Source organism: Mesoplodon mirus (assembly GCF_964341445.2).
Source record: "Mesoplodon mirus genome assembly, chromosome: 17".
NCBI classification, from domain to species: Eukaryota; Metazoa; Chordata; class Mammalia; order Artiodactyla; family Ziphiidae; genus Mesoplodon; species Mesoplodon mirus.
In genome coordinates, this window is record NC_138993.1 from 16,628,934 (window position 1) to 16,653,483 (window position 24,550).

Consider the following 24,550-nt stretch of genomic DNA (forward strand, 5'->3'; position numbering starts at 1 on the left):
TTCCCCTGTGCCTGGTTTCCTTCGTCACATGCTAGGAGGCTTAGACATGATGTTTTCATTGGACTCGGCACTCCTTTTGCTAAGATTACTAGGATGAACAGTTACTATCTTTGTTAATGTTGGAGTGATTTTAAATACCTTTAAAATGTATTTAACAATTTTCATGAGTTTGGACTTGAGGCTTCCATTCAGTATTTATTTATTCAGTAAGTATCTATTAAACACTTCCTATGTGCCAAGGACTGTCTTGGCACTTTAGTTGAAATATAGATAAATTATATCTACTTTTTGATGCAGGGAGTGAACTTGTAATTTAGCAAAGGAGAGGGGAAAAATAGTATATATGTATGTATACATATAACACATACATTTTATATGTTGTGTGTGTATATGGGTGCGTGTGTTATAGATAGATAGGTGGATAGATAGGAAATATGCGTGTGTATGTGTGTGTGTGTGTGCATGCATGTGATATTTTAACAAGACAATCCCATAGTGACAAGGACACAGAGGGGTCTAGTGGTAAGCCTGGGACACAGGGAACGTCAGCCAGTGTCCAGTGCAGGGAGCAGTAACGGTCTTAGGGACAAGATGGCAATGGAGCCGAGACCTGCCACAGGTGACTGAACAAAAGGGGGAGAAGACGATCAGAGACGTGCTCTCAAAAGCAGAAGGCACTTGGGTTGCCCCACCACACGGTGGGGCAGGGAGAGCCAGGAAAAGATGAAGCAAAGGGAGAAGACCGCATCTAAGGGGAGCCGAAAACACAGCCAAGCAGGACACACGTTTTGTTCCCAGAAAAGAGCTGCTAGGCTTTAGAGCCCTCTCCTTCCTGGTGGCATTGGCCTTGTTCCCTTTGAGAAATCCCCATAGATGAAAATTCAAACTTATAAGATAAACCTTCAGGCTGATATTTGTGAGACAGGAGGATTCTTCACTCTACAAAGATACCTTTTTAAAACTGAGCCCTCTTGGTGCTTTTAAACAGAATCCACTCATCCACAAGCCCCCTGTTTAGGAGCCCATGTGGTGGACACTGGGCTGGCCTGCGTCGGTTGCACTGACCTTCACTCAGCAGAGGCATTCACGGACCCTCTTTTTTATTAAAAAAATTTTTTTTTAATCTGAAGGAAGGAAGAAGGCAGATCACAGATGAAAGAGTAAACCCAGTAGAAAATTCTTTTTGTTAATTCCAGTGCTTGCTCTTTATTGTTAGCATCTGTCTCCCTTTATTTTCCTGCACTTTATATGTCTTCCTTCACAATCACACCCATCCCTAGATTCATTTTTATAAAGGAAAGAAAACTGTACTTTCATTGCCTTTCTGACATGACAGGAGATGAGTGCCAGTCCTCATCCCTCTAAGCAATCCCTTTGCCACCGTTGTGTTTCTGACCCCTTTGTTCTAGCCAAACGATTTCCTATTTCAAAGATGATTACAATGAACCTCTTCCAGTTCTAATCTGATTTCAAATTTAGCCCACGTTTTCTCTATGGAAATGACTTTTCCCTAAGTTGGGAACGAGCACAGTAAACTCACGAGAAACAGGAAAAAGGTATAATTCACTTCCCACTCATTTTAGGATGCCATTGCACATTTCCTAAAAGCAACCCTTCAGAGGTCTATGACTGGGGGTTCCATGCTTCAGTATCCATATTTCTCCTTTGTTTCGTGTTCTAGTATGGATTCGTCAACACCTGTCTTCGGTCTCTTGTGATAGAGAAATTTGGTGAAGAGACATTGGGAAAAGCTGAAGTAAGTGTATTAAAGGAAAAATGAAAACCCTCTGGTACAATTGGTAAGCCTCCAGTGTTTTGAAGGTTAAAAAGTTTTTTACTAACCTTTTGATTAAACCAGTTAGTTGTTACTAGGGAGATCAATTCAAATTCCTTGAACACACCAGGTAAATACAGAAAAACCTGGTATCTCATATCTGCCTTTAAGGAAGGTTTCTGTCTCAATTCCCAGAACCAGCCTTAAAACAGGGCTCTCATGTGAATAAGACCAACATTAGTTTACCTTTTATTTCATGGATGAGTTCTTATTTACTCTTTTTAATTGCAGAAGAGAAAGTAACTGCATTATTTCCATGACACATAAATGGAGCTGCCGAAATCCTACCGAAGAGGGGATCCCCTTTTAGGTTTAGCCAGAATCCCTGCTTAGGTTTTCTTTAGATAACTTATAGTTTTCTTCTCTGCCTCTGTCTATTAAACACTTAACACTGTTATTTACATCTTCAGATAGTCTCTTGTCTGATTCCAGAAATCTTACGCTGTCCATTGGCTTTCTAGGAGTCTCCCAGCCTTGAAATGTTAGGGGATGGAGCGGAAGGGGTCTCAGAAATCTCCTGGTCCTATGAAGAGGGAGGAACTAAAAAATATGGAAAAATGATTCGCTTCCTCAGTTAATGAAAGACATGCAAAGGGAAACAATTAGGCAGTGCTTTGTCTATTAAATCTCCAAAAAATTTAAATGATGATAACCAATTCTGGTTAAGATGCAGCAAAATGGGTAATTGCTGATGGCATTTTAAGTTAGTGCAGCCTTTTTGGAAAGCAATTTGACAACAGGTACCAAAACTATGAAAATGTGGAAATCTTTTGAAGTAGTCATTTCATTCTTGAGAATTGATACCCTTAGAAACACACATACTTATATACAACATATATATGGGTGGGTTTGCATGTATATGTAACATAGCCTTACATTTATAAATAGTAAGAGAAAAAATTCTTTAAATGTTCAAAAACGAACCAACAAACAAATGGAATGGCAAAAGAAACATGCGCCATTATTCGGACGATTGCAAAGATGGTGAAGCAACCTGTAAAATTTCACAATTTAAGTAAAAACAGCAGCAACAACAAATAAACAAACAAAAAGCCTCCCCAAAACAAGACACCAACTTACATAGCCACTGAGTAAACTACACAAATGAAAAAAGAACAAAATAATTAATTATTCATAGTAATTGTCAGCAAGATAAAATGCTAGATGATTGACTTTTTTTCTAATACCTGTATTTTTTCATTGCTTTTGTAATGTAGAAACAATTCAAAATGCTTAGTGCAAACTTTCCTCACCCCTGCCCCCATTTTACAGGTGAAGTAATTGGAGCTGAGAATTGTGGAGACATAAGCAGGGGACTGAGTTGAGGAGGAGCCAGGGGGGCCCTACAGCCTCGGCCCCTCTGACCACGTCACAGCAGCCACTGCCTACACGCGTGTGACCTGACCCACTTGCCTAGGAAAAGGCGGCCCGGGCCACTTCCACAGCATCCCTGGGGTAATTTGCTTAGCGTGCTGCAAGTTTGGGTGGGAAAAAGGAGCTCTGGCCTATATAGGCAAAGACTACTCATTTCCAAGTATTTCACAGAGAAACGCTCTGCTGCTTAAGACAGGTCATTTCACTTCTCTGAAGCTCTGTTTCCTCACTGATGAAAGGGGAAGACCCTGTCTTCTAGGGTCTCCTAGGGTACCCCGAAGTACATAGTAGGTACCCAGTAATTATGTAATTATGTAATTACATTATGTAATTATGATCAGAGAATGCTTCAACTGGTGGATGCTTGAGAGATCCTCTAGCCCAGATCTCCTCATTTTTACAGATGAGAAAACTAAGGCCCAGAGAGGTTAGGAGACTTGCCCAAGACTGCACAGCAAGTTGGCAACAGGGCCAGGATGCAATGTCAGCATCCTGAAGTGCTCCTTTTCAGCCCCCTAAGCTGCCTTGGGAACAGAAGCCTTTGAAGACTCTGAGACTTTTTTAATGGCTCTTACCTTGTAAAGGGTGAACTAAATAAGAAGGGGAAGAAAAAGAACAGTCTTGGATTAAGCACTTGCTTTGGTCCATACCCCTTCCGTAAGGATCTTATTAAACCCAATAAGAACTGCAAGGCAGGTTTTTGTCTCGTTTCACCCAGAAGGAAACTTGCTCAAGGCCACAAGGTTAAGTACCAGGGCCGGGACTCGAACCCAGGCCTGTGACTGCAAAGACTCCTCTTCCTAATAGGCCACACTTCCTGGAGGAAAGAAGAGTGACTGGCAACGCAATGAATTTCCATTCAGACCGAGTGTGTGAAAAGCAAGGGGCATTTCTTTAAACTGGGATTTCCTGAGCTCCTGTAGAATGCCTGGTTCTGTGAAAAACACTGGAGGACTAATGAATCAAATAAGCCATTGTGCCTGGATGGTTTTGTAATCTGTAGAAATATTGCCTGTGTGTCTTAGACATAGGGACTAGTGCCAAAGTCCATGGCAGATGGGAAACTGGCGTCACTTGCTCCGCCACAAGCTGGGCGGGAGCAGGTCCGCCGTAGCCCAGCCCCCTCTGCCTGCCAGTGGGTAGCTGCCACTACCAGGGTGCGGTCAGTCTTAGGGGGAGCACAGGAGGAAGGGAGAGATGGTGAGCGCAGAGGCCACTGGGTGGACATTGCCGGGTGGGGTGGGCGGGAACCACCTTGGGGAATGGGGGATTTGCAGTCTCAGAAGACACCAGATATGGCAGCAATTCCCTGGGATGTCAAAGTCGGTGTCAGCAGGGGCTCTGGAGCTACAACGCTTGGGGTGGAAGCCCAGATGCACCCAGATGTGACCCGGGTGTTTCAACATAAAAGAATAATAAGAGGGCTTCCCTGGTGGTGCAGTGGTTGAGAATCTGCCTGCTAATGCAGGGGACACGGGTTGGAGCCCTGGTCTGGGAAGATCCCACATGCCACGGAGCAACTAGGCCCGTGAGCCACAACTACTGAGCCTGCATGTCTGGAGCCTGTGCTCCGCAACAAGAGAGGCCGCGATAGTGAGAGGCCCGCACACCGCGATGAAGAGTGGCCCCCGCTCACCGCAACTAGAGAAAGCTCTCGCACAGTAACGAAGACCCAAGACAGCCAAAAAAAATAAATAAATAAACAAAGGTGGGGCTTAAAAAAAAATTAGGAAAAACTGAAATTAAAAAAAAAAGAATAATAAGAGTAGCTAACTTCGTAGGGGTTGTTTCACATGTTAAATGAGATAACACAAACAAGACGCTTAGGAAAAACAAAATGCCTGGTCGGTGGCGAGCCCTGAACAAGTGTAAGCTGTGTAGTTGAAGCCGATGCTCACTGTTTTCCAGATGCTGGTGCTCAGGTGGGTTGGGGAGAGGTCGAGGGGCGGTGGGGTTTACATCCCACTGGACTGGACTTGAGTCCTGGCTCTGCTGCTTAAGACAGGTCATTTCACCTCTCTGTAGCTCTGTTTCCTCACTGATGAAAGGGGAAGACCCTGTCTTCTAGGGCCTCCTAGGGGACCCCGAAGTACGTAGTAGGTACCCAGTAAGTGTCATTCCTCCTCCAATATCCAGGTGCAGCACTGGGATTAGACTGTATTTGACATTAACAGGCACCCCTTTGCTGCTGGTCAGGTAACCCTGCCTTCCATCCTGAAGAGGCAGGTGTTCCTCTAGGGCCTCTGCTTTGCCCAGAGGAAACCTGGCTCCTAAAATTTGCATCATTTGGTGGATGGCATTGCCTCTGCTCCTCTTTTCGGACTGATGTCCCCGACACCCATTGTCCAGACCTGCCTGGAGGACCCCCATAAACACCAGTGACCAGCCCGGGAGAGGGAGGGAGGGATAGGCTTTTGCTGATTGATTTTTGATTGATGAACCTAACCTTATACCATCTGAGCCTTAGCTCAGCTGGAGGCCCAGAAGAGTCTGTCCTGACTAGGAGAGAGGTCAGGGCTCTGGAAATAAGTGAAAATAACCAGAAGTAGCTGGAGCACTTAGACATCATTGGAGGTAAAACAAGGTGTTGTCTGCCTATGACAGGCAGCTGAGTCGTGTTATTTAGAGAAGACCTCCTGCCCTCCCTTACGTGTGGAGCAGACGTAGCATGACCAGCTCTCAGGACCTTGATTGGTTGAGATATTCAACGGATCTTTGCAAATCTAGGGGAAAAAACCCCCAGCTTCCTGTATGTAAGTAGATGGAAGAAGCTTTTTCCATTTTGGATCTTTGGTGTGACCTCACTGAAAATGGTACATTTGCTCTTCCTGCCCCAGTGGGGCACTTCTCACAGCATCCCCAAACAAACAGCTAGCCCTGGCATCCACAGACACCAAAGGTGATCAGGACATTTGAGCAAGGGGTGCAGAAAGGTGCCAGGGAATCAGAGGAACATGTCCAGGGACAAAGAAGCCGGCGGGGCCATGTCCTGAGTTTGTGTCACTAGATTTCACCTCTTTAATCTTGAAGTACCAATTTTCTGCTTAACTGAGTCTCAAAGGATGTGTTTGTATATAGAGCACTAGACACTTATGTGATCATATTGGAAATGCATCTTTAAACCAAAAGCAAAAAGCCTATCTAACAAACTCAACCAGTGACAAAAATTGCATCATATTAGAACACATTTAAAAAAACACAAAACCTGTAATGCAGAAAACGCAACTTATAAAACGCAAATTAAGGCAAGGTTATTTGTGTGCAAAGATCTCCTTCAGGCTACATTGAAATAACAAGTTCCCTGGTGCTTTTAAAATAGAATTTTAGCTAAAAAAGAAAACCCCATCAATTCCTACAGAAATTTTAAGAAGAAACGATTAGGTAAAATAAAGTATGTCTCCAGGGCCTCCCTGGTGGCGCAGTGGTTGGGGGTCCGCCTGCCGATGCAGGGGATGCGGGTTCGTGCCCCGGTCTGGGAGGATCCCATATGCCGCGGAGCGGCTGGGCCCGTGAGCCATGGCTGCTGAGCCTGCGCGTCCGGAGCCTGTGCTCCGCAGCGGGAGGGGCCACAGCAGTGAGAGGCCCGCGTACGGAAAAAAAAAAAAAAAAAAAAAAAAAAAAAAGTATGTCTCCAGATTTTACAATATACCTTTATTTTATATGAAATAATCAGAAACAGATGTTTCTCCTCCTTTGTCTGCATTGTTTATTTCCCTCTCATATGCCCTAGATTTATAGATTTCTAATTATGAACCACTCTTTCATAACCTACTGGCTAAAACCTTTATCAAGACTTAACGGTGAGAAGCAACTAATAGATTAAATATAGTAAGACCCCTGGAATCAGATAAACATTTACTTTTGGCCTGGGTCATTTACTAGCTGTTTGACTTGGGCAAGTTTATTTACTCAAGTATTTATTTAGCTCCTAGTATATGCCAACCAGAATTCCTGGCCCTGGGAATAGTGATGGAGGAAACAGATGAGGGCTCTGTTCTCTGAGAATGTGTATTCCATGGTGGGATGGCAGACTATAAACAAGTAAATAAAGAATAAATAAAAGTAAATCTTTCAGATTGGGCTAAGTGCTATAAAAAGTATAGGGTACTTGACAGTGACCAGGGAAAGAAGACGCCAGTTTCCCTGAAGTGATCAGAAAAGACCTCTCTGTAAAGGTAATATCTGAGCTGAAACGCAGGGAGGAGTCAGCTTTGAGACAGGGAGGTACATGTGTTCCAGGTGAAGAGAACAGCAAGTGCAAAGGTCCTGAGGTTGGACTGAGTTTGGTGAATTTGAGACCCAGAAGGAAATTCAGTGTGACTGAAGTGAGAGTCTGGTAGAAGATGGAAGTGGAGAAGTCGCTAAGGATCAGAATATAGGTGAGCAGGAGACAGAAAGCAGTTGAAATTTTATTCTAATTGCAATGGGTTACTGAGGTCCCTGAGCCTCCGTGTCCTTGCATGTGAATGGGGGTAAGAATGGGACTCACTTATGCACTTGTGAGGATTGGGATGGCTAACATAGGTGAAGTGTCTGGCACTTTGGTTGCAGAACTTAGTCCAGGATTTTGCTTTCAAGGATCAGTGATTCACTATGTGAACTGAAGTGTGAAGGAGTTAGTTGAAGGATTCAGGGGACTCACACAGTTCCATTGCAGGAAGTACAGAGAGACCTCAGAGGAAATGAAAGATCAGAAGGACTCACTCCATTTCTGTGTCTCTCTTCATATTTACTCTCTTCTCCTGGCTGTCTCTGCAAGTCTCTTAATTTCTGTTTCGTTCAAACTTTTCTATATGTCCTTTTGACTCAAGAGATTACCATCATCTGATTGACTCAGTTCCTCAGTGTCTCAACTCCAGATGCTCCGAGGCAGGATTTGATGGGCCAGCTTTGGTCACGTGCCCACACCAAGCCCAATCAGGTGTACTTTGGAAGGGAGTGTCCCTAAGAAGAGTTATGTGTAGAGCCACCGTGATTGGCGTATCTTCTCCACTGTGTAAACAATGCATGGAGAAGGGATGACTTATGTATGTATGAAGGGAGGTAAATTAATGAATGGTAGGTGGGTGATGACTACCAAGCCCAAACCAATCCATTTAGGGAGAGGCGGGGGGAATTACATGGCTTCTCTCAGGGTTAGGACTTCTTAACTGGAGGTTTTTGAATGGGCTTGGGAGGGTCTGAGAACCTCTGAAATCATCTATGAAAATGTGTACATGTGTCTACATGTATTTTCTGGGGAGAAGGTCCATAGTATCCATCAGAATCTCCAAGAGCTCTAGGACCTAAAGTCAAGGGTCCCTGCCTATACATTCTTGGATTTTTGTTCTTACTGAATGAGAAATGCTCCTAACCTTTTGACATCTTGAAAAGCATCCCTTCAAATCTACTGAAAAACTATTTGAGTAAGAAACTATCAGGATCGTTCCCGTTCATGCTTTTTCTTCCTTACCTCCTCTGTTCCCATTGACTTGCCAAGCCTCTCAAGCCTTCCTTAGAGGCCGAGAGCACTCACTCCCTCCAAGTTCCCTACTTTTTCCGTAAATAATGTCTAGTTTAAAAGTAGTTGAAAGCCAAGAGTTTCTATTTTTTAACTTCTATCCAGGAATGCTGCCTGTCATATAACTCATCCTCCATTTCTGGCCATGGATGTGTTTGCTGGTTTGTCTGGCTGCCTGAAATCACAGGTCATCAGAACTAGAAGGGCCCTGAGAAATCAGTTTGGTTAGGATATCGCAACTGGGGGACTTATTCCCCAAAGATCATATCAGAATATTCAAGGGCTTAGAAAATTTTAAAATATGTATTTAATATTATATTATTATATATATAATAGAAATTGTTTTTCTAGTAAAGACCATTGAAAGTAAAACTTGAAAAATATTTTTGTTCAGTGGGAAGATATAGAAGATAAACTTAGCAGGGGTAAAAACAGATATTATAGGTCTTGAAGCTTCTATAATTTGGAGAGCCTCCTTTAAAAAAGAATATAAAATTACAAATAAAAATTTAGTTACAAAAGTGAGCACTTATTTAGAATGAGAAAAAAATTAAGAGCTGACAGATTACAAAACATCAAAGGCCCCAAAGGTAAAGTTTATTTATTATTACTATCATTAATTAACTATTGATCCACTTTTATAACATTTTTACTCACATCTTTGGCTGCTTTTGGTTTGCCCATTCATATGACAATGATTTAATAAGATCATTTTCCATAAAGAGAATAGAATGAATATTCCTCTGACATGGCTGGCTGAAAATTATTTTTATTGTTTTATTTTTATGGATAGCTTAGACAAATTTCTCTCTGTACATCTATAACTTTCTCAGCAGTTTCTTACAAAGGCATGCTTCTTTCCTGGCAGCAAGTCCCAGGAGAAGGCCAGCCCTTCATCTCTACCTGTCTTCCCACGTCTTCCCCCACCTTCTATCAAGTCCTCTGGGATAAGATGGTCCCCAGTTAAGGGACTGTGGCCTTTCCTTTGGTTGCCTTTTTTGGGGGTCACATTAAGGTCTGGATGCTTGTTGAGTCTTCCAGGGGAAGGTGGCCCTTGGGGGCTGGGTGGCCAGAAGTCCCTCCCACAGGCACCCAGGACCACCATCAGGGCACACAGGGATCCCCCCTCCATGCTGGGGATGGCTCCAAGGTAGAGGGGGCTGGGCAGGGTTGATTCCTCCCTAGCAGCTTCAGCCTCATTGGCTTCAAAAGTAAATCTGATTCACTCTAGGTGTAAATGAGAAATTCTCAAACATTTTTGTCTCAGGTAGCCTTTTTACTCTTAAAAATTATTAAAAACCCCAAGGACGTTTGTTCATTTATTGGCATTTACTATATTAGAAATTTAAACTGAGAAACTTTAAAAAATAGTCACTTATTAATTGATCTAAAAATAACAATAATAAACCTATTACATGTCAGCATAAATATTATATTTATGAAAAATAACTGCATTATTCAAATAAAAAAATTAGGGAGTAAAGTGAAATGTCACTCTTTTCAGACTTTCGCAAATCACTTTAACATTTGAATTGCTAAAAGATAGTTGGATATTCTCTTCCATACCCTGTTTGCTGTGATCTGTGGTTTTGGTTGAACTATATGATGAAAATATAGCACGAAGTATTTTAATGCTCTTTTTAGATAATTGTGGTGAATCGTTTAAACCCCACCAAAGCTCCACAAGTGGTTGTTTCTCAATGATCTGTTACAATATTGAGTGTGAAACCACACCAATGGCCCTTTTTGTACTCTGTTATGTGCAAGTCCCATGGCCTGTGTTACCCTTTGAAATAAATCTTTTATCATCGTTTTGAGCTGTCATGCATTTGTCATTTGGAAAATACTAGCTCCTTGAGTTATGCAGATCTTATGAATGTTGACATGATACAGTACATTATACAATATCAAAATCACATTTGTCAATATCACCACAATCTCACCAAAGCCTCTTAGAATTGGGGAGCTAATGAGCTCACAGTAGCAGATGCAAGTTTTCCAAAATTCCAATTTTCACTTGAAAGCTTGAGTTTGATCATTGGCAACAAATTCTGTCAGTTACTTTCCTTGAAATGACAAGCTAACTTTGTTCTTTTCTTAAGAAAATGTCTGCCAAATATCCAAGTCTGAGTAACCGTTATTTGTCTATCAGTGGTTCTTTCAAGTAGAAATGATGTTCCATGAAAAAAGTGACTAATTCAGCTCACAAAAACAATTGCAGAAGTGCTTTTCCTTGAGGTGACCCTCTACACTTCTGTATACAGCAAAGTGCTTTCTGTGTACACATGCTTCCTACTTTGTCATGCAGAATGGTCAGAAGATGTGTACTCAAGGCCAAGATTTAATAAAACATATTTTTTACTGCGTCATAAAGGATGATCTGAAGTGAAGCTGACCTTTCCTCTTTTTTCTTTTTTAAACCGTGAATGTGTGGCAGTGAAGAATACAGTGACTACTTAGTACAGATTAATGCCACTGCTGTTCATGCTAAGGCACCAAAAGTTTACCCGCCAATGCTTTTGTACCATTAGCACAAATATCAACCAGGGAAAAGGGCAAATAATGTCTTGATTTTATTATGAAAGTGGTTTTGACCTCATGGACCCCTAAAAGCATCTTAGGGACCCACAGGGGTTCCATGGAACACAGTTTGAGAACTGCTGGTTGAAGCATCGGAGTCTTTCTCAGTGAATCATGTCATGTGTTGGCTGGGGAGAGTGGAGGGCATGAGAGGGGAGGGATGGACATCAAAATCTCCATGGAAACACTGACCTAACCCAATGCTATCATTATAAAGATGAAGAAACGGAGGCACAGTGAGATTTGTTCCGAGTTATCCAGCTGCATTATGGCAGAACCAGGATTAGCTCCCAGGTCTCCTGACTCACATGCAGTGAATGTGTGAGCCTCTGTCAAGGTAGGTGTCTCTCATCTGCTAAATTCTCTTATAAATATCCATCAGGCCCTATTGTGTGCCAGGTACAATGGTAGGCGTTGAAGATATGAAGTCAAATGACATTTCCTTGCCCTTTGGGACTCTGTAGTCTAGGGAGCATTTGGACAGGTAAATCCAAGCCTCCACTTGCAGCCAGTGTTAAGGCAGGTAAACACGGGGAGGCTCTGGGCTCTGAGGAGGGATGCCTGCATCTGACTGTTGCTCAGAACAACCAGGGTCAGTGATTCTTAGGCTGAGCTGGGAAGGAGGAACAAAAGTTAGCCAGATGAGAGGGAGTGAGGGCCCTTCCCATGGAGGGAGAGTCTGTGGGAAGGGAGGGAGGAAGAATGGGCATGGCTGGAATTCTGAGTAGCTGGAGGAATGGCCAAAGGAGAGTCTGGAGGAGAGAAGTGGGGGTGGTCCAGGTGTTAGGTCATGGAGGACTGTCTGCATCAACCCGAGAAGTCTGGACTTGTCATGAAAGCCTGGGGAGCTGTGGATACCAGCCAGACGACTGGCTGGGTGACAGGCTGGTGCGTCTTCCAAATAGCAGATGGCCACGACACTAGGACAACACCCCTCCTCCCCCACCAATTCTCAGCACCTCCCCTTCCCCAGCTATACCTTGAGTGTCACGCGGTGACACTCAGATTTGTTATATGAATTCCCCACCTGCCATAAGGGAACTCATGAAGGAACAATTTCCCATGCTTTAGAATCAATCCCATTTTCTTGGCCTGAAACTGACTACAGAGTGCTATTTATTTTTCCTGTGGGCTTTACGGCTCACTCTGGACTCTTAGAAACCATTACATCAGTTTAGTCATGTTGAACAATGTAAGATCTATAATTTGTAATCCTTTGCCTTGCCAGATTGAATCCTAGAAAGTGTTTCTGAGCAGTGGTGTCCAAGCCTGGAGAGTCATCAGAGACAAGTGGTTAAAAAAATATGAATTTCCAGACACCACCTCCAGGGGCCAGGAATCTGTACGTTTATTTTGCTCCCCAAGTTATCCTGGAACAGGCAGCCTGGCCGTGGTTTCCTGCCCAGATATTTTGGGTCTCATTAGCTGGAACCAACTAAAGAGGAAGATACATTTAATGGCTGACTGTTTTAGTTAAATATTGACTCGCAGGATCTCTTGAATGTGTGTCTATGTGACCACCTACGTGGTTGGCACTTTTTGTGTTACATGAAATAGTCTGCTCTTTTTTGAGCTGGAAACGTTGACCTCTTACTTCGTTTCCCACATTCATTGAGTTTCCAGTCCCCAATCTCTTTTAACATGTTTTCTGATGGCCAGTTTTCTCTCCTTCTCCTCTTACCAGAGGCTTTGCCATCTCATTAGAAAGATATCAATTGGCTTATTTATTTTTTTAAATCTTGGTAAACATACTGTTTCACTAAAGCGATTCACATGACTCTATAAGTAAGCACGCACTGACTCTGTGAGAAGTGTTCGATGCAAGATCCTGGGATCAGTAAACAAGGCTGACAACCTCTGTGTAATCATAACAGTCTGGGCATGTCCGGCATTCCAGAAATGTGCAACATATACACACTTTGACACTAAAGTGCTCTGAGCTCGGCCTACAGGAAAGAAGAGGCTGCCAGACCCAGACAGGTATGAATGGGTGGTCCCACCAAAGGCCTGGGGATGCCACAGAGTTTGTTCCGTTTCCAAGGGTCCTGGAGATGACATAATCTTTCTGGGGCCTTCAGAACAAACCATGGCACCATGTCAAGTTTAAATATGGGTCTTGCCTATTACGTTTCTATTTTGCTCATAGCCACAGAAGCAGGGCACGTGTTTTCACGAAGGCCCACAGGCCCTGGGGAGGAGGTGGAGGGTGATGGCCACATGGCAGAGAGCACCCCACTTAAGGGAGAGGTGGTGGTTTAGATCCTCCATCTGCCCCGGGCCCCACCAGTTTCTCTGAAGAGCTGCATCTGCTGATGCTTAGGGACCACTGTATAGACATGCACCCGAGCAGGAAGCCTTACAAACAGAGGGAAACTCAGGGAGCTTCTAGATCAGTCATGTACGACCGCAGGGTCAGGGCCTCTGGGGCTGTCTGAGAATCCCCAGTGAGTATGTATATGAAGAGGAGGAACATGGATTGAAAAAATGGTTGAGGAACACTGAATTCACCAACCACCTCCTTTATTTTAAAGATAAGGGAACTGAGGCCTAAAGAGAGGGAGTGATTTTCCCCTCAGAGCTCATTTGTGTCAGGATGGGCCTGGGACAGTCTCCTGCCTCCCACCCCGAGTCACTCCCCAGTTTCCCAGGCCACCTCTGTGTCCTCAGTACTATTGCAGCTCCTCCTGGCACATGAGAGGGTGTTTCTCATTTGCCCCAAGCTCTCTCCCTTTGGTCATCCGATTTTATCCTTATCCATACTCCTGTCAGAAATGTGGGACAGTTATCACTACCGTATTTTGCAGTGAAGAAGCTGAATTCCAGAAAGATAAAGGAGAAAAATTTAAAGATTTAGCAGTGAGTAAGGATCTTCAAATACAGAGGGCTAGGTGTCTGGAGGTGGGACCAGCCCAGTTTGCCTTTCCCCTAAGGGCAGACCTAAGGCCAGTAGCAGCAGCAAAATGCAGGATGTATGTGGTCTTCAGAGATCCTTCATTCGTCCACTGGCTGATGCTGGCAAGACACTAACCTCTCGGAGCATCAGTTTCCTCAACAGTACAAGGGGTCATTAGAAATAATCTGTCATCTGTGGCCAAAAGCAGATGCTCAACAAATAGAAGGTATTAATAGGGCTCAGAAGTAGGTTTCAGCTCAACGTAAGAAAGAACCTTCTTTCAGAGAGAGTAGTCTGTGAATAGAATGTACTGCCTTGCAGGGATGTGAGATTCTTGTTAGGAAGAAACTGAGTTATAAGGTGGGAAATTGGACAATTAGGAAATTTCTTGCCTCTCCCAATTCCAAGATTCTGTGGTGTGTTCTGGGATAAATTCAAATGTTCTGTACTCTTCGCTGCTCTTTGAATGTGCTCTCTGCTGCCACGAAGCATACTCTCTGTGTCCAGAATGCTCCTCTTGGCCTACCCATTCCTCAGTTCCAATGAAACCTCCCTTTCTCAGTGAAGCATTCCCTGACCTGCCTCCTTCCCCCTAAGTTGACTGAATTGCTAACTACACTTTAGTGATTCACACAAGAGACAAGCCAAGAGTGCAAACTTTCTGACTCCCAGGTTAAGCCTCTCTTCGCCAGGTCTGGTTAGCTGTTGCAAGATCAAAGTCCAGCAGTAACTCCCACAACCCAGCCAAGCACTGTGTAAAACCGTGAGCTACTCTACCTGCTTCAGAGAAGGAGGCTCCATGACCACAGAGCTCCAAGTTCACTACCATGTATTAGGTTCTAATACATGCCAAGCACAGTGCCATCTGCAGGGGCTTCAAAGATGTCACAATCAAGGAACCCAGTCTAGAGGGTAAGACCAATAATCTGGATAGAAGTTGGGGAAACTCATAGCCTGCTGTGGGTACTCAAGACGGGAGGTCTTGATCCAAACTGGGCTCCAGGGAAGGCTTCTTTGAAGAGCTGACACCCAAACACTCTAATGCTTCCCATCCCTTATGATCAGGAGTGTTCTTTCTATATCTTGCTGGGTCGGTGGATATATTCCTGGGGCAAATCTCCAGTTGCTGGATTTCCATTGCACCTTGATTTATCTTTCAGAGCTTCTGTAGAAGTGCAGGATGCCTTCATGACTTACACAGTGTATGATGACATCATCACCATTAAGCTCATCCAAGAGGCTTGCAAGGATCTTAGTAAGTCTGAATAGGACTTTTTTTTGGTTTCCTGGGGCTGCTGTAGCAAAGTATGATCAGTTCTCATTATTTGCAGCAGTTCTGGTCTATAAAGTTTACAAACACTGAATTAGCAAATACTGAGCCATTGTTCCTATAGGAAAGATAGGGTTAGGTTCCTGAGAGCCTCTGGCCACAATCATTTTCATTTGCATAACTCATAAATACATAATCTTATTTTGTGTGTGTGTCTGTTTAAAGACACCTTTTTCCATATGTATTGTTGATTCGTTAACATTGAACTTATGGCCAACAGCACTGTAACTCGTGCCTGAATGAAGCTTATCTAAGGCATGTATTTTCTCTGTAAGGCACATCACAGCCTTCCTGTGCTTAGGACACTGGACAGCACTTCAGCACCATGCTTTGGAGCATTTTAAACAGCAGAACCAACAAAAAGAACAAAAATGCAAAAACGTAGTACTACATAGGTTGCCGAGAGGACACTTGTTTATAGTCTGAGAACCGAGTCCAGAGCGCAGAGCATTGCCTCCGGTGACCTTAGCCAGAAACATGCATGTTCAAAAGCTCTTGGGGGTTACAAGTACACTTTATGGAGTAGGTAAATTTGCAAATATGGATCTACAAATAATGAGGATCAACTGTACTACTAACTGGGTGGCTTAAACAACAGAAATTTATTCTATCATACCTGCCCCAGGTTCTAGGGGCTGCATTCAGGAAGCAGAGAAAGGCTCCTGGCACTTCCAGGCTTTTTGATAACATCTCTCTGTCAGTCCCAGTTAAATTTCCCCTGCCCGTTCCTCAACAGGCAGTGTGGCTTTGTGTCATGCTAAGATGGCATTTAGGAATTATCGCAGGTGGTCCCTGGATCAGCAACCTCACCTGGCATCAGAGACCCTAGGGCAGAATTGCTGGGCATGTGGGTGAGTCCTGGAAGCTCGGGGCCTTCCAGCTGGTTGCTGTGCAGCCCCAGAGGATCAGGAGGCAGGGGGCAGTTTCTAGCTGGTTTCATGGTGCCTCTGAGGGCCCAGACAACTGGCCTGCTGTCCTCGGGACCTCTTGCTGAGGCGGTTACAAGTTAAAGCTAGCCCCACCAGGCCCCACAGAACCAGCCCAGCAGGTGTGCTGGAGAACACACCTGGGCAGCCAGCCAAGCTTCAGCCCACAGGCACAGGTGCCTCCTCCAGAACGTGGTAGCGATGTGTAACGTGCCTGTGTCAGGCGAGGCACTGTGTTTATTTCCCCTTCCTTTGAATCTCAGAAGAATTCTCTGATTAAAAAATAAATATACCAGCCTTAACCTCATGCACCTGGATCCAATAGAAAAGAGGGCTTTTCCCTGGATTTTCACATGGCGATTTGACCGATATCTGTGTCTTCTTATGTCCCCGGTCACCTCCTGGATGCAGAAAACCTTCTGGGCATCTGCATCCAGGAGAAGCTGGGAGTGTCTGCAAAGCCTCGAGGGGGGTCGCTGAGGCTTAGTGGGTAGACGTGTGTGACGAGCAGACCCTTCCCAGCCAGGGGCGGTCACCTGCTGTCCCCACCATTCTGGGCTACCTGCTGCCCCTGGCTCATCAGGCTGTCTGTCTGAGGCAAGCAGGGGCCAGCGGTGCCAACGAGGGCTGGCAGGATGATGGTGATTGGAGCGAGGATGAATCCGGAGCATCAATGGGTCCAGTCAGAGGTTTGTCAGCTCCTAGTCACTTGTCACCTGCGCCTCCTAACAGAACTCGATAAGGTTGTTTCTGAGATTGGAAATAAGGTGCACGGAGCGAACTGTTCATTCGATCGTTTAGCTCCTTGAATCGGATCCAAGAGCAACAACGTCTCTGGACACTTTCCAAAGCCAGTGCCCAGCTTCCCTTGGCAGTGACCCTTTGAAAGAGGACACAGGCGGTTGGTAGGCAGGGCTCACGTGGCCTCCCAGCAGTCACAGCTGGGCATCCCCCCATTGACTCCCCCTCTCCAAAGGGGCTCACAGGGAGAGCTTCTGGAGAAAAAACAGAGCAGTGCCACCTGTGAACCCCACTCCTACTCTGTCCTGCCTGTTTGGGGGCTCCCAGACCCCTTTGTCATCCCCGTAGGTGATGCTGGGGGAGGTTCGTGTGGGGCTTGGGCTGTCGAAAGACAGGTGGAGTGAGATTTCCTGCAGGAGTCTGACCGCAGAGGGTGTGCTCTTCATAGCGCTGGGCCATCCCTGGGCTGGGAGCCCAGAGCCCCGGCTTCCAGACTCAGTTCTGCTCCTAAGTAGCAGCCTTCCTGTCCAAGGTGTTACCTCTCCATCTTCTGGTTTAACACACATGCCGAAGAGATTTGGGGGTTCATTTTCTTAAACAGTGTTTTTAGTATTTTTAAATATGTGGTTATGGTGTTAAATATGTTTTTTCAAAGCACGCACTCTTTACTCTAACATGCACTACTCCCAGACCACATGACCCTCAAAGCTGGAAATATTTACTATTTGCCCCTTACAGGAAAAGTATACTCATCTCATGATCTCGAGAATGGATCTGTAAGGAACAGACATTTTTCAAGATTTTGAAAATCTCTTTTTTACTGAAGAACTACTGTGGACTGAATTGTGCCCCCTCCCAAATTGATACGTTGAAGCCCCTAACCCCCAGTGTGATGGTATTTGCAGGTGATGCCTTTGGGGAGATAATTACGTTTAGATGAGGTTATGAGGATGGGACTCATGATGGCATTAGTGCCCTTACAGGAAGAGACACTAGAGAGAGTTCGTTCTCTGTGTCTCTGTCCGTCTGTCTGTCTCTCCCTCCACCCCCCCACACCACACACACAATGTGAGAACAGAGAGAGAAGCCAGGAGGAGAGCTCTCACTAGAACCCGGCCACACTGGCACCTTAATCTTGAACTTCTAACCTCCAGAATTGTGAAAAAATACATCTCTGTTATTTAGGCCGCCCTTCAGTCTACAGTATGTGGTGAAGGTAGCCCTGACAGACCAGTACAGGAATCTAATAAGTTTTTATATGTCCAGAAAGAAATGCTACATACGTCTAATATCACGCCCAGGCTGTCTTTGTAACTATGTATGATTGTGGACACCATGTGGTGTAGCAGTACCTTTAGCAGAGAGACCCCGTCACACACCTGCCCCGGTGTATTCACAGTTCCAAACCAACTAATACGTTCAGAGGCAGCAACAAGTTTATAGACCAATGTGTGGTCTGACTCCCTCCGCCTTCCTACCAAAGGCCAAAGTCTACCACTGTGATTTCTATCTGTCCAGCTTTGAAAATCAGAAGGGTGTTTTCTTCTTGTTTATCTCAACGACATCTGTTGGCCTATCCCTGAAAGGGTATATAAGTACAGTGAATGCATTTTTCAAATCAAAAGTTGAGATTCAAATCTGAGTAAACACATGCTTGAGACTTGGAGTCAGGATGGCCCTGGGAAGCGTAGGCTGTGTGGTTTCTCTCCACATCTATCTATCTATTGATAGAAATAGATACAGATATAGATATATAGACTGACTACGTCTCTAGCAAAGGCTTTGGAATCAGATAGACCTGGGTGAGTGCCCTGGCTGTACATCTACCTGCCTATCTATCTATCTATCTATCTATCTATCAATCATCTATCTATCATCTATCTATCTATCTATCTTTCTATCTATCATGTCTAACATCTATCTCCCATGAATCAAAGACAGCAAGTTCCTGCCGAAGGAAAGAAGTCTGCAGGAAGGGCATTTCACTGTTTAATAAAAGACACTCGTCAGGGGCTTCCCTGATGGCGCAGTGGTTAAGAATCCACCTGACAATGCAGGGGACACGGGTTTGAGCCCTGGTCTGGGAAGATCCCACATGCTGTGGAGCAACGAATCCCATGCGCCACAACTACTGAGCCTGCGCTCTAGAGCCCGCGAGCCACAGCTACTGAAGCCTGTGCACCTAGAGCCCGTGCTCCGCAACAAGAGAAGCCACTGCAATGAGAAGCCCACGCACCGCAACGAAGAGTAGCCCCCCACTCGCCGCAACTAGAGAAAGGCCGCTCACAGCAACAAAGACCCAACATAGCCAAAAATAAATAAATTAATTAAATAAAAATAAAAAAAAAAGACACTCGTCAGTTGAGACAAACTCTTCCCGTAGACAAAGAAAAAAGCACGCTCCATTTCCACTCGTTAGTGCTTTGCCTTCCAAGTGGGCTCCAGAATGCCGTTTCTCTACCTTTAAGCAATTGTTGGGACTTTTCCAGACCACTCTGCCACTGCATAGCTCTGTGCTTTCTAATTAGCATAATTCAGGATGGGACCAGATGGCAGGTTGAGCCTTGCATAAGAATTGTTCTGTATATGAATAAGTGCCTACTTAGCCTGTAAGTGGGTTATTAGTGATCTGAAGTGACAAAATTCAAAACAACACACAACAGCCATTGGACACAGTTGTGCCCGTCTAGACTTTGCTCGCTAAGAAACCAGTAGTGAAATGCATTTCAACAGTCAGCCATCGGCAAATGCCAGCAAGCCTTCTCTGCACCTACCTCTGTAAAAAGAAGAGTAACAGCATAAAATTTTACAAAGTCCTGAAATCAGGCCTTATCATATTTGATCTTTACTGTGACCCTCTGAGGTAGGATAAGCAACCCAAACCCTGCAACCAACCAAAAATGGAGCTGGAACTCAGGCGTCCTGGCTCCCAGGCCATCGCTGCAGCCTGCGGGCTGGAGGGGCAGTTGGCTGGGTGGGCATGAGATCTCTGGTGAGGGCTTTGGAATCAGCGAGCCCTGGGTGAGTCCCCTGGCTGTATCGTCTCCTAATAGGGTAACCTGGGGCAAATTCCCCATCGGTAAACATCTCTGGTACCTACAGCACCTACCTTGGATGGTTGTCCTAAAGATGAAGTCCAGTGGTGTAAACAAAGTGCCTACCACAGAGTGGGTACTCAGCAAAGCAGGCCCCTCTCTCTCAGTGGACCAGCAAAGCAGGTCCACTGAGACCACCCAGTGGACCCCTAGTTGGGCCACCGTCTCTGTTTCAAAGCTCACCAGGAAGCTGGCAGCTTATACCAGGCATGAGTGAGACTGCATCCCAGCTGCAAAGGGTCTCCCTCCTGAGCTGCCTGCATCCATTACCCAGCTCCATTTTCTCTATTGCCTGATCAACTTATTGCTGCACCTGGAACCCAGCCCTCCCAATTTAGAGTCTGTTTCCTTCTTGCAACCTATGGTACCAACATGGGCAGCTGTGCCTCTCCTTTTCTTCTTCTTGTTTTTTTTTTGGCCACACCCAGTGGCATACAGGATCTTAGTTCCCCAACCAGGGATTGAACCCGTGTCCCCAGCAATGGAAGCGTGGAATCTTAACCACTGGACCACCAGGGAAGTTCCCTTCTCCGTTTCTTAAAGGTCTCTATCTCCTCAAAGAAGATTTCCCCACTGGTTATCTCGTGCCTGGCTGAAGCCATGTATTATTTGAGAAGGAGAGTACTCTAGATGAATAGTTCTTTCCTGATACCTAAACTTACTCTTTTGGAAACCAAAGCTTTGGGAGAAAAAATACCCATTTTCAATAGAAAACTCTCAAAAATGTGTGGCAGGGCTTCCCTGGTGGCGCAGTGGTTGAGAGTCCGCCTGCCGATGCAGGGGACACGGGTTTGTGCCCCGGTCCAGGAAGATCCCACATGCCGCGGAGCGGCTGGGCCCGTGAGCCATGGCCTCTGGGCCTGCGCGTCCGGAGCCTGTGCTCCGCAACGGGAGAGGCCACAACAGTGAGAGGCCCGCGTACAAAAAAAAAAAAAAAAAAAATGTGTGGCAATCACTTCCCTGTCTTGTGGAAGGGCACGTGCTTTTCTGGGTGCCTCAAGTGGGCCACCATGAGGTGTAGATCTTGTTGCCTGTTTCTGGGTGATGGGAATCAGGCAAGGTCATGGGCAGTCCAGCCCTGAGCAGCCCTCTGCCCAGAAGGCCCAGCGTGGGCAGCGGTGGCTCTGGGGCCCCCACTGAGCCTGAGCAGTTGTCCCCTCCCACTGCCCTGCACAGCCTGCCTCTGCTCTTCCCATTCCCTTGAGCTGTCGCCCAGCAATTAGTAAACATTTCCTGGTGACGCCAAAGAACCAAGCTTGTTAAGTCAGAGTGTTTGAGTTTATACATCATTCCAATTGAAAAACTCCCCAGAAGGCTCTACAGCTCTCCTGGGAAGCCAAGCACAGATACTGTGTGACACTTAAATTTCCCTGCCATCGAAGAAGTCTTCTATTAAAAAAAAAACCCACTTTTTAATAGAATTTTCACACATACGCTAAAGTCGAGAGAATTATACACTGAAGCCCACATACCCTTCACCCAGCTTCAATCATTATTCCTATTTCACCAATCTCGTTTCATCTCTCTGGTTCCTCTACTATTTTTTCTGGTTTTGTTCTTGCTGGAAAGTCTTAAAGCGAATCTCAGGTTTCCCATAATTGTACCTGTAAATATTTCCGTATGAGTCTCTAACAACACAAAGACATGTTAAAGCATAATCATAATACCCTGATTATACCTAGCAAAATTCAAAATTCAGAATATTACAGAGGCCCAGGACCCAGCCGTATCTCAGCTGGCCGTGGATAACTGTGGTCTTCTTATATTACAGTTCCTAAGGTCTTTTCAGGACAATCGGAAAAACCTCTTTACTTGGACATAATTTCAAACTCACAGAAGGTTTGTAAGAATAGTACAAAGGATTGCCATAGACTCTTCATCTATATTCCCCAAATGTTAACATTTTACCATGTTGGCTCTATCCTTCTCTCTCTATCTATATCTATATATTTTTTCCTGAATCGTTGGTATGTTAAGAAAATGATGTCTCTTTATCCCTAAACGTTCTCTTAAGTAACTACAGTACAACTCTCAAACTCAGGAAGTGAACATTGATACGGTGCGGTTATCTCATCTACAGATTTCATTGAGATTTTCCCAGCTTTCCCAGTAATGACCTGCAGGACAAAAGAAAACCCTGGATCATGTCAGTTGTCACATTTCTTTGGCTTTCTGCAGTCTGGAACAGTCCCCAAGTCTTTCTTTGGGTCTTATAACATTGACATCTTTGGAAAGTTCTGGTCAGCTATTTTGTAGCATGCCACTCAACTCAGGATTATCGAATATCTTCTCATGATTCAATTCAGGCTATGCTTTCTTGGTGGAAAGACCACAGAGTAATGTTTTTTCCTTCCCAGTTCATCGTATCAGGAGGCATCTTATGTCGATTTGTCCCATTATTGGTGTTAACTTTGATCGCTTAGTTAATATGGAATCTGCCAGGTTTCTCCACTGTAAAGTTATTATTTTTTCCCTTTGAAATTAGTATCTTGTGAGAAGATACTTTCAGACTATGTATATTATCTTGTTGTTTCTCAAACTCCTCCTTCCCTAATTTTAGTATTCATTGGTGATTCTTATTTGAATTAATAATTATAAGAGTGGCCAAACGGTGATTTTCTAAGTATATCATTTCTCTTACATTTATTAGTTGAATTTCTACTATAAGGAAGAATTTTCCCTATCTATCTATCCATCTATCCATCTATCTATCCATCCATCCCAGTGTGAATGCTCGACTCATTTTTTAGTAGGTTGTAATCCTTTAATTATTTTGATGCTCAAATTCTCCAAGATTTAGCCAGTTAGAGCCCCTCCAAGCTGGTCCTTGTGTCCTTGACATGTCCCCATCATTCTTATTTTTTTTTAGCATCTTAATTGGAGTATAATTGCTTTACAATGTTGTGTTAGTTTCTGCTGTATAACAAAGTGAATCAGCTATATGTATACATATATCCCCATATACCCTCCCTCTTGTGTCTCCCTCCCACCCTCCCTCCCCCATCATTCTTTGATCACTTCTTTACTTTCTGGTGTGACAAGATGTTATAAACTCATCATTTTCCTGCCCCAGTCCTGAAATCTGCCATTTCTCCAAGGAACCCTGAACACACACACACACACAAACACACACACAGACACATACACACACCATCCATCTATCTGTCGTCTTCCTCCCTCTCTTTCTTCCTTTCTATCCATCTGTCTGAAACTGTGATGGGTTTTGCGGTCTTCTTAGGGTAGATTTCCTAATCTACACCACAGGCTTCATTCTAGTCTTCTTCTTTCTTGCATAATGAGAAAGCTGGTTCCCATCATTTACCACGTATTTACTTACAGGTTTCATCCTTGAGTGTTTAGAAAGTCATTTCAGAATTGCTGACCCATACTGCTGTGAGAAGGAAGCCTACTCGCTACAGTCAAATATTTGTTTAAATTTTGTTTTTTCTTTAGCCTAAGGAGAAAGTCTAAATACTATGTTCAAATTTTACTGGGCTATTTTTTTCTTGGGCAATTAGGTTATTCAGAACTGTTCTGTTGAAATACTGTTTTGTTAATTATGTTTCTGTTTGTATTCCATCTTAGAGTTTTCCCTACCCTTATTGATCTTATTTTCTTTAATTTAAGCGTATGAATCATTAACATGATTCTGCAAACCAGAACTCTGCAAAAAATTACACTCAGAGAAGTTCCCCACCACCTGCATACACATACACTCCACAACCATTCTAACATTTCTACCCATTCCCAGTGCCCTGTAGATAAACAGTCTCAATAGTCTCTTGTGTTTATTTTTGTACAAATAAGTAGATAGATGCATATTTCCTTATTTCCCCTTATTTGCTATACAAAAGATAGAATACTAAGCATGCTATAGACTCTCCTTTGCACTATCAAAAAATATGCTAAGGCATCTACGATTTGTGTTTCGTTCTCTCTTGCATTTTCTTGGCATTTCCTATATATTTCTGACCCCCTGTGACTTAGAAAACTCGTGGAATCCTAAGTTCACTGAGGGGAAACTGTATAACTACACTACTCAGGTGTTGGTTTTGAAAAGTGACGTTTGTACTCTTCTGGACAAGCATTCTCAACTACAAATCCTACAGGAAGCCCCAAACCCAGCATGGATGGAAAAGACCACACCCAAACCCAAGATGCTTGCTCAAGGAAGAGTCGGCCACTCAGCCAGATGTCCTTCCTATGAAGAGAGCTGGGTGCCCAGAGACAAAATAACCAGTGTCTGGAACAAGAAACTTCATGGATTTTTGTATGTT

The 24,550-nt window shown here is 44.3% G+C and overlaps 1 protein-coding gene across 1 annotated transcript in view; it reads left to right on the top strand.

Moving 5' to 3' along the window:
• Positions 1-1,687: 1,687 nt before the first annotated feature.
• Positions 1,688-24,550, top strand: part of LOC309792622 (guanylate cyclase soluble subunit beta-2-like) — a gene marked incomplete at its 3' end in the record, with an annotated part of 42,842 nt that continues 19,979 nt past the window's right edge. Inside the window, 2 exon segments of the mRNA XM_082602352.1 lie at positions 1,688-1,756; positions 15,342-15,436. Of these exon segments, the coding sequence (XP_082458478.1) occupies positions 15,370-15,436 (67 nt within the window). The 5' untranslated portion in view covers positions 1,688-1,756; positions 15,342-15,369.